Below are 14,002 nucleotides of genomic sequence, written 5' to 3'. Positions count from 1 at the left end.
AAATTAGGCATTTAAGAAAAAGAAAGCATTTTACATGAAAGAAATTCAAGCAACACGGACATATTTATTAATGTACAACTATAACCTTAAAATTTTGTATCAACATATCGCAAGAAGGTTGGATATGACAGAATGTTATTACAGAATAGCTATTATAAATAATAAATTTGATCTAAAACTGTTCCTTAATTTACCCTGATATCATTATCTATCTTTCAATTTTGTTCTGCTTATTTAAGTAATACATGTGTTACCAATGCATGTATTACTACATGTATTACTACGTACTTTCCGAGACGCGTAAATTACAAAAACCAATCGTAAATTTGTTTAGCATTTCTGTTAGAGAGTACAGTCGTGAGCTAAAAGGTTGCAACACATTTTCTTAAGGGGGAAACCTCATTTACACGGTCGAAAAATACATGATTTTCACGAATTTTTTTCTTGGGTGTAATAAACTGAAACGTTTTGAAATTTTTATGACAATCTAGTACACAATCAAAGAGTACACAGGAATTTTTTCATAAAAAAAGAAAGATGTTTACTATATAAACGGACGCCATAATAATATTGCTTCGCTTATGGTGTGTCTCCGCTGTGTACACTGTAGCGTCCTTAATTTTGATCTGAAACAAAAAAACCAAAATTTTTTGTAATGTTTATGATACTAGCTTCTATGTGACATTTCGATTTTTTAAAGAAAAAGTCAAAATTGCATGTTTTTACACAGTTGAAAATTGAAAATGCGTTTTTCGTTAAAAAAATCGACTTTAAAATACAAAAAAAATATGAAAAAATTTTTTTTAAAAAAAACAATTAATGTCACATCGAAGAGAATTTAATTATCTTTAAAATGAGAGGTCGTGAAACCAAATCGGTTCAGTAGATTTCTCTTAATCGTGTACACAAAATCGAAAAAACGTGTTTCGAGAAAAACGCGTTTAAAGTTTTAGATGCATAAAAATATTACATATTCACAACTTACGGCAGTCTCAGGCTAATCAGCGATTCCAGGTGCATAAAGTAGCCCCTCCGCTTCCTCGTAGAACTCGTTTTGTGCCATCTCCATCCTACGAGCCGTTCTTGCCTTTTTTGAGCTGTTATAGCTTCGGCGGTTCTGTGTGGTTATTCGTTTCTCGTCCTTCGCTATGGCAAAATTGTGTGCCTGTATCCCAATTTCTATGTCCAATTTGTTCATAATCATCAATACTGCATTGTAGCCTTCGTTAAATATTGATGCAGCAATATACGCAGCAATGCAGACGATTTTTGCTCCACTGTGAATGTGTTTAGGCGATAAACGCCAAACGGTCGAATTAAAACATTCATTTGCATTGTGTGTGTAACCGCCTAAACACCTTTCCAAAAGATTGTCATTCGAAAGATCGTCGAAGATTGGTTGCAAATGTTTCTCAACATTTGGGTGAAGAGGAGGGGGATGTTTAAATGACGCTGCACAACCTGCCTCAGCCTTGCGCCACTTACACCAGCTATCAGCTCCAGCCGGACAATTTCCGTGTTTCGGTGTCTCGTCGATGGATGTTAGATGATCGAGTGTTGCTTGAATGGCTTTTTTCATGCCCTGGACCGAATCAGTATTTCGACGTATGGCTAATCCGTAGTATCGAGTTATTTTGTTTATCAGTACATCGGTCAACATTCCACGTCCTCCGAGCTCCTTATCTTTTTTTACATTTCGAAGTCTTGTGCCCATTCGTTTCTCGACATGCCCAACGCATTCACTTTTTTTTACAGGACAGTCATTGCCGTACGGATTCAAATCTAAGGCCGGTATTCATAGTCGATTCTTATTTCAAGATCGTCTTAAGTAACGTCTTAAGATGCTAATACGGCTCTCTGATTGGTTGATGGCATTTTAAGATGATGCTTAAGATGATCTTAAATATAAGATTCGACTATGAATATCGGCCTAAGATGGCTTTGAAGGTTTTTGAGAACGCAGGTATAAACGCGACCGCCCGAGAGGTCGCCTAGGCCTGTCTGAACTCGTCACCCGACCCGTCCGCTTTAACTTCGTAACTTCGTAAATACTGCAGATACCGACTTGAAATTTTCAGGGAATATTCTTGAATAGTTTAACAATCGATTAAGACTATTTCCAAAAAATCGATTTTTTTGACCCGATAAATGAGGTTTCCCCCTTAAATGGTTTTTTGAATGTAGACTTGCTCCTCGATCGGCAAACGTAATTGGTTGAATCTAGAGGGTGTATTCCGAAAGTTCTATCGAAAATATCTCTTTTAATAATAAAGTTGGTAACACTGTAACTAACTACGCTGTGTTCCGTAATAAAAATTGAGTTGTGATTTTGTTAGCTTGTAGACACCATCGGAGATTTTAGTTTAATTTTTTGTTATTTAATTATTTATAAAATAATTTTAATGACGTATTATTTATTAAAATAATTATAATCATGTATTATTAAAATAATATTTACTAACAATAATTTTTATTTTAAAATAAAAATTAAGCAAAAGATGGATTTCCAAAAATTTCGTGAAACTAAAAATCGCAAGTTCTGATTAATTTTAAATTAATAATTGTAAGTAAATTAGATTATATCCGTCTGTGTGCTCTAATAGTGCATAACAAAATTGATACTGTTTAAATAGTTGAAGAGACTACAGTAGCTTAGCTGGTATGCTTATAAATGATAGACTTTTATTAAATATTATTATAATATAATTTTATACTTATTTCAAACAAAATCAAATAAGTATACGTGATTATAAAATAATAATATCAATATTGGCAATATCAACAAATTTATCCTACAAACAAATTTTGCAGTTAATTTTCAATTTTTGGAAGTTCTTGTGTTCTTCAATTTCTATTTTAAAATCAAAATTATTGTCAGTAAATAATATTTTGCAAACCAACAATAATCACAAATTAAACTTACATTACGGAACACAGCGTAGTTAGTTACAGTGCTACCAACTTTATGATTAAAAAAACTATTTTCAATAGAACTTTCGGAATACACTCAGAGTACCTCTAGTAAGAGTATGGACACCGTTAGTCGATTTTTGATTGGTTCCTCGATTCGCCATATGTAATAGGGAAATAAAAGAGGGAAAATTGAATTCATTATTGTGTATACTGATAAAAACAAAAAATATACGCGTGATTTTATATACAATTTAATAAACAATGTTATATACTTGTATATAATCGATTTAAGTTGAATCCTGTTAAGGCTAATTATTCCGTTTGTTTTCTGTTCCTGAACTCTCTGAATTAGTGTACACTTAAAATGAAATAGATAGATGTTTGAAAGTTAACGAAAGCAAGAAGGAACGTTCCAGTGCAGTCTAGTGCAGGAATAGAAAACAAGCCCATTATATTTTGTTATTTCTTTGAGTGATATAGTGATGCTTAGTGAAGTCAGGCATCGTTCAAATATGTCATCGTGTATTTCTGTAAAGTTATTCATTTTATTCATTTTTCTTTTTTTTTATTCATTTATCTATAAATTATAGAAAACCCGTCATAGGTTCCCTATTAATGGCGGACGATGTCCATACTCTTACTAGAGGTACTCTAGTTGAATCCACAGGTAAGAACCAATTACGTTTGCCGTTCGATGAGCAAGTCTACATTTCAAAAACCATTGAAGAAAATGTGTTGCAACCTTTTAGCTCACGACTATACAAGAGAAACCCTAATCAGTAATTGGTTGCATTAGATACGCATTTCTTGAAAATCCGCAAAATACGCTTCATGTGAAAGAAGGCTTTTAATGGCGTAACATATTTTAGTAAGTTACTAGAATACGCAAATTACGCTACGCAAGTTACGCCCCATGTGACGGCACCCTTAAGAAATTAACCAATCATATAGCGTTTTTGACTGCAGTGAGTTTTAACCACAGAACATATAAAAGTATATATAAAGGTACACCCAAGGACTTTGATTCTGTCCATGGGAAAATTTTCCAAACTGAGAAGTCACCACTTTCTACATACTTGCAGTTCATGTTTAATGAAACGACTAAAGCTTATTGGTCGTTACATTAATCACGAACTGTAAGTATGTAGAAAAATAGCGACTTTTCAGTTTAAAAAATTTCCCCATGGACAGAATCAAAGTCCTTGGGTGTACATATTTATAAAGGTTTTAACCCAGGTTCGTCGTCATTTGCCGAAATCGTCCAATTAGAACGTTGGACAATCCGTTCTAATTAGATGATTCCGGCAAATGGCATCAAACCTGGGTTAAAACTCATTGCAATCGTAAACGCTAATAGCGTTTTTCATTGGGAAAACTAGTGCGCACTGAATGTGCACTTGCTGCAGGTAATTGAGCGTTTCCGTTGGCACCGTCATCGCGCGAACCGAAACGTCCAATTGCCAGCGGTGAGTGCACACTCAGTGCGCACTAGTTTTCCCAATGAAAAACGCTGTAACAATTGTAGACCAGGGGGTCAATCATGTAATTTCACGTGGAACTTTTCACGTTTCACTTTTCACTTTTCACGTTTCACTTTTCACTTTTCATTTTTCATTTTTCACTCATAGAGAGTTCACGTGAATCTTTTCACACATAGCGATTATGTATGAATAATGCGCGGAAGTTTAGTTTAGGATCCGAAATTCACCATTAGAGTCTCTATCATTGCAACTATCAAGCGATCGTGAAAAAAGTTTCTACCTGCTTTTACAGTATAACTTCTACTGTAAAAATTTTATTATATAAAAAAAATTGTAAAAAAGATATTCATAAATAAATAGCAATATTTCTTAGTTATATTGCATAAACTTAATTTACAAATATAATATATATTACATTTATTTTTAATGATCCATATATTGTAACAACTATTTTATTATGTAATAATCTAATACTCAAAATTACATTGTAATTTAATTCAAACATTGTTTTTCAAAATTAATTTTAATTAGTTTTTTATGTGTGCAAATTTTAAAGTAAATTAATTTCATTAGTCATTAAATTTAACTTTGTTTAATTAAAAAATATTGAATAATTTAGAATACGACCTTGATCAAAACTGAATTCTCCGCTCACACATGTATTTTCCAAATTTATAAGTTATAAACACTTACATGATTGATTAATATTCTATTTCACAAGACGCACCTTTCTTATATCATTGTGTATCAAAACGCGTTTAAAGTATATTTTTATCTAAATTTGCATTTGATGAAACCTCATTCTATATAATTATCAAAATATCAATTTGTCAAATATAAATATCAAATCTAATTACATCACAAAAGCATTATTTTTATTTATGTATGTATTACTTTATCCTATCAACGCAATGCAATACCAAAAAGGTTAACCTCTTCAATAATACCTCTTCAAACTGTTACCACACTTTCATTCTTATTTCAAAATACATACAATTTATTAATTCCCTAAATTTTCACCTTTTCGCCATCATGGCTGATGGCGAAAAAGTTCACGTGAAAAAGTTCATATTTCCGCTCATGAGTGAGTTACATGATTCCGTGGAATCGTACATGATCGTGCAGTTCACGTGAAACTTTTCACTTTTCACGTTTCCGCCCTAGGGGAAATGTTACATGATAGACCCCCAGGGAGTCGATCATGAAACTTTTTCCTTAGGGCGGAAACGTGAAAAGTGAAAATCTTTACCATTGAAGTTAATGGAGAAATTTTTCACTTTTCACGTTTCCGCCTTAGGGAAAAAGTTTCACGATAGACCCCCAGGGGATCGATTGCGTATCATTTTACTAAAGTGAAAATTACAAAAGTGAGCAAATTCACTAAGTGTTGACCAATGAAATTATAAATACTCTAGTAAATTTGTTCATTTTTGTCATTTTCACTCTAGTTACGTGATACATACCGTTTGTTTTCTGTTCCTGAACTCTCTAAATAAGTGTACACTTAAAATGAAATAGATAGATGTTTCAAAGTTAGCGAAAGCAAGAAGGAACGTTCCAGTGCAGTCTAGTGCAGGAATAGAAAACAAGCCTATAATCGACCCCCACGACTTAAGGGCCTCGCACATGAAATGCATAACAGAGCATAAGCGTAGCATAAGGCCTCTGGACCAATGGGAATCTTATGTAAATCAATATGGCGACTTTATGCTAGATGCTCATTGGTCCATCGGTCTTATGTTGTGCTTATGTTATGTTATGCATTTCATGTGCGAGGCTCTTTACGGACCAATGAAAATGTTAGGTAAATCAATATGGCGACTTTATGCTGGATGCTCATTGGTCCATAGGTCTTATGTTATGCTTATGTTATGTTATGCGTTTCATGTGCGAGGCCCTTTAAGTTTGGTTTATGCAGGACATAACCACTAACTTATGCCGTAATCTGTAAGAAATTGACCAATTATAGTCGATTATTCTTCTATAAACTAATTATGATTGGTCAATTTCTTATAGATTCCGGCATAAGTTAGCGGTTACGGCCTGCATAAACCAACCTTTAGGCTCGGTTTTTCATTATCTGGTTAACTTGTGATTGAACTTAACTTGATGTGTTAACCAATGAGCTCCACCTATGGCATCATCATAAGTAAAGCTCATTGGATAAAACATCAGGTTAAATTTAACCATAAGTAAAATAATTTTAGGCCCGGATAATAAAAACCGGGCCTTAAAGTTGGTTTATAACATACAAGGTCCGTGGATTGGCGCTGGAGGGGAAGGAAGGTCGTTGCATCCACTTCAACGATGTGGAACGAAAATGGCGGCGGCCATACTTTTACTGCACACTCGCTCACTCACACAACTAATAGCTGTAGTACCTTACTATCTACGTACATACACTAACACTGACTCGCTGTCTCGAAAATGGCGGCTATGCAACGACCTTCCTTCCCCTCCAACGCCAATCCACGGACCTTGATAACATAGACATAGGATCTATAGACCGAGCATTCGAGGAGTGGGGGTAAAGTTCTCGCGTGAAAAACTAGAAAGAGATAGCCTGTTTTGGACCACTATTTTGTCTTTGTCTAATGACGCGCGTGGGGGTACAGTAAAGGTAACGAAACTCTCGGTAAGGTTAGGGAAAAAGAAAAGGGAAATGTAAGTGAATGTGAAAAAAGAATGAAGGGGAATTGAAAAGCATTGGAAAAAGTGCCAAAATTATATATAATGTAAAATTGTGTATTAAAATTTAAACAATAAAGTATTGAATAAACATTTAAAGCACCTGGCATAATAGTAATAAAAAAATTAACTCTGCTGATCTTTATATATATATATATATATATATATATATATATATATATATATATATATATATATAATATATATATATATAATATATGTTATTGATTTTTAAATAAAATGAGTTTTGTGAATTTAGATCTTATTTGTCTAATTTTGTTATTCTTAGAAGCAGCATAATGATGTATACAAAGAGTGAAAAACTTTTCTAAGAAAATACAAATCAATTGATTTCAATGATCCATCAATGGAGCTTGATTAAAAGCATGTTTCTTTTCAGTAAATAAATCATTTATTCTTAGTTTTATTAATGTTAAATTTATCAGTTTCTTTATTATGTTTGTAGACGTCAAAATATAAAAAAAAAACAAGTGAAGATTCCCCACGCGCGTCATTAGACAAAGACAGAATAGTGGTCCAAAGCTTGCTATCTCTTTCTAGTTTTTCACGTCCCCACTCCTCGATTGCTCGGTCTATAGATCCTATGTCTATGGTTTATAATAGAGTCCTATATAAAGAGAGAAGCGACATCAAACCCCCCACAACAACCTTCAGTATCCAATTGAGTCCTTCACCGCCATTTTAGGACCGCTTTAACGTCATCAAACACCATTCGCATCATTCTACAAACAGCTGTGGTCACAATATGGCTGCTCGCTTAGCCAATCAAGTATCAATCAGATTACCAATCAGAGCTTCGGACATCAATACCGTTTCTCTCTTTATATAGGACTCTAGTTTATAATAGCCGTAACCGTAAGAAATTGACCAATCATAGTCGATGTGTAAAGAATAATCAACTATAATTAGTGAATTTTTTACGGTAACGGCTATTATAAACCAACCCTTAAGCTCAATGACCGTATTCTAGATCTAAAAATCTGATTAAATAATCTAAAAAAATACACCAATAACAGCAAACACTTTACTCAACTTGATGCTTGAATCTACTTTGTGTTTGATTGGCTACTAAATCAACTTTCGCTACACGTGAAAGCTTGTTGCGTCCTGTGTGCACGAGTCATAAGGTTTTCTCGTTGAAGTTAACAGCGACCTCTATTTATCGGTCTTCTTGTTGGATGGTTCTTTTGCTTCCGGAGGATCATGGTAAGCGAATGTAGATTATAAGCTTATCGAATTACAGTCGCGTAAAATCGTACAAATGACGATTGAATTAGTTTTTCCGCGGGTTCCGCTTTTCTCACGCCATCATGCTCGTGATTTTTAAAAGTACGGCTGTTTCGCGTTGTGAGTTTTTTAACGACTTAACCTCGTCGGATTTGTCAACCGCGTGGTACGTCGCTGTGGCTTTTTGCCTCGGAATTCTCTCATATCTTTCTAACGGCGCGAGTCGATTAACATCACTCATTTGCGTGTTAAATTGCTTTTTAATTACGTGAAATTGAATGAGACACATGCGCGTTAAATTCATTATACAGCCAATTCTCGTTTTGTAGAGATTCAGTCAATTCAGCTTTTTCAATTTTAACGAATTTCTAGAGTATTGAAACCGAAGCTTCTTCAAATTAATGTATTTAAAATTTTTATTAATTGAAGTAATGTGAATGTGGATGAAACGCACAAAATGAAATTTCAATATGTTATGCATTAGAGAATAGAATTCTTCTAATACTTACTGTGTATTCCATTTTACCCACAGTATGCATCAAGCGTGAAATGGAACGCATTCTTATTACACATGTTGGAATATTCTTGTCTTATGCATTTCTTCTCTTTAAAATATTACGAGCACTGGAACTAGTTATAACATTTGTATCCAATCTTTTTAAATGCATAATTTTACGAGTATTTTGAAGATGTGAAGTATGTGTAAAGGCAGTATTCTCCACAATAACATAAACAATCATAAGTAGTTGTAAAGTATTGTAAGATATAGTTATGTGTCCATATCTCTGTCAAAGGAAATTAAGTTTATACTTTTTGATTTTTCTATTCATAGGAATAGAAAAAGTTAGAAAGGAAGTTAAACCAAAATAAAACTAATTTATATTAGAAGAAATGGACATTGCTTTCATTTATGATTATGTTTAACCTATTGTAAAATGATCTTAAGAATTATTTAATAATATAGAAATAATAAAAAATAAACTCAAATACAAACAATCCATATTGAAATGAAAGGCTCAAAAATCATGTGTATCAATCAGTGTTAAAAACAGATTTTTAATATAGATTGCAAGAGCTATCAGTAATACTATATCTTTTTTTCTAACAGCCATTCCAGAGGTTTGTGCAGTCTGGCCGTGTGGCCTACGTGAGTGATGGCCCTTATCAAGGCAAGCTGGTCACTATTGTTGACATCATTGACCAGAATAGGGTAGGAACAATATATCTTTTTGTTACAACTTTTAATTTTTTTGATTTTATAAGAATTGTTGAATTGTACAGAAATAAATGGTTTTTAGTAACTGATCCATTGATTAATATATGCTCGCTGTAACAATTTAATTCTAGTCATTACTCAACAAGTTTTACATGGACAATGGTCTTACTTTTTGACTATTTCATGTTTTGAATAATAATTATACTTTTTATGATCAAAATATTAAATATGAATATCAAAACCTATTTATTTTAATAAATTTGAAATAAATGTACTATATACCTTTCATACTTTCCTGTATTTTTGTAAAAATGATGATCCAACAATATGATAGGAAATGCCGTCTGATTACGGTGATGCTATTTTTTTTTCTGAAGATATAATTGTGACTTTTGCAAAAAAAAACTTAAATTCCTCAGATCTTAAAATTAATATTCTTTTTAGGTTTTAGTCGATGGTCCATCAACAGGTGTACCTCGTTGTGAGATGAGACTCAACGAGCTTCACTTGACAAAATTCCGTTTACGTTTTCCGTTTTCTGGATCCACTAGGGTTGTACGTAAAGCATGGGATACGGCTAACATCAATGAACTTTGGAAACAAACAATGTGGGCTAGAAAAGTTGAGGCCAAGAAGAAGGTATTGAAAAATCAATTTATTATGCTAACTGCTAATCTATTATTTATGCTACATAAATATTATATTTATTTAATTTACATTAAATAGTGCACTTTTATTTCTTGAAAAGAACAGGATTTATAAAAAAATGTTTGAACATGATGAACCAACATTCTTGATAGGAATTGCCGTCTGACTTTACTGATGACATTAATTGATTCTGATGATACAGTTGCGATTTTAATAATAATATATTTTGATGTGATTTTATATTTATTAAAAATATTTATTTTTTGTTTTAGCGCGCGCAACTCAGTGACTTCGACCGCTTTAAGCTGCGTAAAGCGAGGCAAATACGCAATAAATTGCGGACGAACGCATTTTTTAGACTCAAAAAGAAAGCCAAGAAAGGTAAAGCTGGTAAAGCTGATGAAGCGAGTAAGAGCGCAAAAAAAGTTGAAAAGTAACAAAATTTTGAATTAAATACAAAATTATTTTATGAAGGTCTTGTTATTTATCAAGTTCCTTTCTCACGCTATGAAAAATTTATTAGATCCCTATTTTTTCATTGAAATTTTAAATTGCGTTAACATCAAAAGGGTAAAATTCTGATAAAAAAATAGAAACGAAAACAAGTTTTTGTATTTGATGTATATTTTTTTTTGACTGATTTTTAAGAGTATGTGTGCGTGCGTGTGTGTGTGTATTTCATGGTTTAAATTTTTTTAAATTGATGATTGAAATTAAAATTTTAAAAAATCAATATCGGAAAAATTTAATTAAACCACGTTCAATTTGAACAACTTATTTTAATAATTATTTTTTTTTTACAGAAAAATGTAAACAGAATTATAAGGAAACATATTTTTTTTATTTTATTTCGACTATTTAAACATTTCATTCAGGATTTAATTTAAAAGATATTTGTCTATTGATTTCCAGTTACAAATGCAATATTATAATTTTGATACATTTTAAAATTTGCAATCTTATATATTAAATGAAAACTATTATCACATGTTTTTAAACAGAAGAAAGAGACTTATAAGATACTGAACAAGTAGAAAATGTAATTAGTGATTAATATTTATTTCTAAAACAATGTATCCTAAATTATCGTATTGCGCTAAAGTTATACGATATATATACATACACACAAAGTATCCCGTAAAGGCCATAACGATGCTCAAGGGGGAATGCAACCGAAAAAAATAAATATGAAAAATAAGAACCATATTTGAAAGCACCTTCAATACCTATGCGATGTGTTGAATTGAGCGTGTAAATTTCAAACAATTTGATCTGTCAACTTTAAATTTTTCTCATTTAAAAACTATTATAGTTTCGAGAGAGATATTTTGATATCAGAATTTTCTTAAAATTTCAGGAATTTATTCTTAAACGATTGTTACAATATTTACGGGATATATGTGTATGTATATACATATATATATATATATATATATATATATATATATATATATATATATGTATATTGCCAGATCTATATACATTGTTAACATTTCTCGTTTCTTATCAAAAGTCCTAGTGTAACAACTGAAAGAGTCTTTTATAACAGCTCATCTTATTCTCGGTTGTTATTCCGCGCATACAAGCATGAAATAGGACATGCGAATGCATTTTAAGTCGAATTGACTTGTAAATGATGTCAATAATCGTATGCACTATCGAATGCATTAATGATCATTCAATGTACCCGCCGTGTAGAATATAATTTTTTCCCGCAGACAAGTGGTAGTTAAACATTCGTACGATCCATTATATAAACGAGAAGACACGCTTATTACGTATTAGAGAGAAATCTGAACATAAACGCGCTGAACTCCATTGAATCACCAGACCGTGCAAATTACGCACACATTATACATCATAAAATAAAAGAAGTTCGTGCATCACTTAGAGAGTTCTACTTTGTTGTGCTGACTTTTTAGGTGGTCTTTAGGGATTTTTTTAGAAAGTAAGTAAATATTTTTAAAAATTACTTTTGTCTTTTATTATTATTTGAAAATTAATTTCTTATTTTCTTAAAGTAAAAATATAACTATTAATTATTAACAATGGATCCATTTGATCTTTGTACGATGACCATGAATCCAGATTTTTCAGTAAATTAACAACTCAAACATCATTTTTAATCAGAACATTTACGATTATCGTCAGAACCAGAATTTTCCATTTCGTGTATAAATGAATAGAACTTTGAAAAAAGTTTGATTTTTATTCCATTTTTTTTTTTTATATCTTTGAGTCTTAAAAAAATATAAACAAATCAAGTTATCAAGATGATTCTGGTTCCAATGACAGTCGAAAGTATTCTGATTATAATTAAAATGACATTTAAGTTTTTAATTTCCGGCCATGAGATTCGGAATCATGGTCACTGATAAACCGTGCAGAAGTCAAATGGATCTATTATAAATAAATAATTATTTATATTTATTAAAAAAAATAGAAAAGCAATATACAAACACAAATATAGGACAAAAAATATTTTTTAAAAATTTATTCACTTTCCTAAAAAAATTCTTACAAGCCTTCTAAAAATTAATGCAAATTAGAAAATTCTCTAACGAAGAAATATTTTTTTAATTATCATCGATATGTATTAATCGAAATTGTTAGTTTAATGACCAGAAACGCGTTGCATCATCGCTTGTCTATCTCGCTGGTAAATTTTTACAGACAACAACGATACACGTAGAAAATAGATAACGATGAGTTGCAAATCCAAATTTAATTTTGCCGCATATCACGGCTTTCTTTTTTCATAGAGCCCCGACTATATAAATGTTCACTCGACTAAAAATCACTTGCACTTTCACGTCGCTCGTAACTCTTTCAGTCCCTTTTTATATCAGAAATATTAATTACACTAATTTTTCTACAGCGCGTATAATAATATAAATAGCAACTCCTTTTTACAAAAATGACGCTTAGCGAATATAATTAATTATTCTTTTTGTATATACCTGGTAAACATTTTTTGTATATAATTATACATAATTATATATCAAATATATCCACACATTAAAATATATATAATTTTATACGACCATATATAATTGTATATAATGACTGCACACCATTTCCTGTAATCATTATATAGAATTATATACAATTATATGTGGTTGTATAAAATTACATATAATTATATATACTTTTATATGTATGTGTATATATATATATATATATATATATATATATATATATATATATATTAGGTGTTGGAATTAATTCGTAGCGTTTTTTTAGAGAGAAACAACGATTTATTCTAAGTTTAAATATAAAAATACGTTACTAAAAATATTTTCCATCGCTTGCCACAACTTTTTCCCATCTTTCGGGTAAGAGACGGATACCCCGTCGAAAAAACGCTTCGTCCTTAGAGGCGATCCATGAATCAATCCAAGTTTTGCATTCTTCATAAGAAGTAAATTTCTCCGCGGACAAACCATGGGCCATCGACCGGAACAAGTGATAATCCGAAGGAGCAATATCTGGAGAATACGGCGGGTGGGTTAGGACTTCCCATTTCAGTGTTTGCAGGTACGTTTGCACTGGCTTTGCGACGTGCGGTCTAGCATTGTCGTGCCTTTCGTTCCATTCCGGCCGTTTCTCCTTCAATGCCCGACTCAAGCGCATCAATTGCAGTCGGTAACGATCCCCAGTGATGGTTTCATTCGGATTCAGCAGTTCTTAGTAAACCACACCCCGTTGATCCCACCAAATGCAAAGAAGAAGCTTAGATCCATGAATATTACGTTTTGGTACTGATGATGATGGCAGGCTTAACCCATGATTTTTTGCGCTTGGGGTT

At 32.0% G+C, this 14,002-nt stretch overlaps 2 protein-coding genes across 2 annotated transcripts; one reads left to right on the top strand and one right to left on the bottom strand.

Moving 5' to 3' along the window:
• Window positions 1–134: 134 nt before the first annotated feature.
• Window positions 135–2,160, bottom strand: LOC120356854. The gene is made up of 3 exons (XM_039454096.1): window positions 1,931–2,160; window positions 986–1,782; window positions 135–626 (listed from the first exon to the last, which is right to left on the bottom strand). The coding sequence occupies exon 2, from the start codon at window positions 1,712–1,714 to the stop codon at window positions 998–1,000; it is 717 nt and encodes a 238-aa protein (XP_039310030.1). The 5' UTR covers window positions 1,715–1,782; window positions 1,931–2,160; the 3' UTR covers window positions 135–626; window positions 986–997.
• A 6,042-nt stretch (window positions 2,161–8,202) lies between these two features.
• LOC105201324 (60S ribosomal protein L14) lies at window positions 8,203–10,667 on the top strand. The gene is made up of 4 exons (XM_011169294.3): window positions 8,203–8,309; window positions 9,439–9,540; window positions 9,991–10,185; window positions 10,467–10,667. Exons 1-4 carry the CDS (start codon window positions 8,307–8,309, stop codon window positions 10,629–10,631), a joined length of 465 nt encoding a protein of 154 aa, XP_011167596.1. The 5' UTR covers window positions 8,203–8,306; the 3' UTR covers window positions 10,632–10,667.
• The last annotated feature ends 3,335 nt before the right edge of the window (window positions 10,668–14,002 follow it).

This window comes from Solenopsis invicta, chromosome 1 (assembly GCF_016802725.1).
Source record: "Solenopsis invicta isolate M01_SB chromosome 1, UNIL_Sinv_3.0, whole genome shotgun sequence".
Taxonomy (NCBI): Eukaryota; Metazoa; Arthropoda; class Insecta; order Hymenoptera; family Formicidae; genus Solenopsis; species Solenopsis invicta.
The sequence above is the reverse complement of the archived record's forward strand: the minus strand, read 5'-3'. Positions and strand labels throughout refer to the sequence as shown.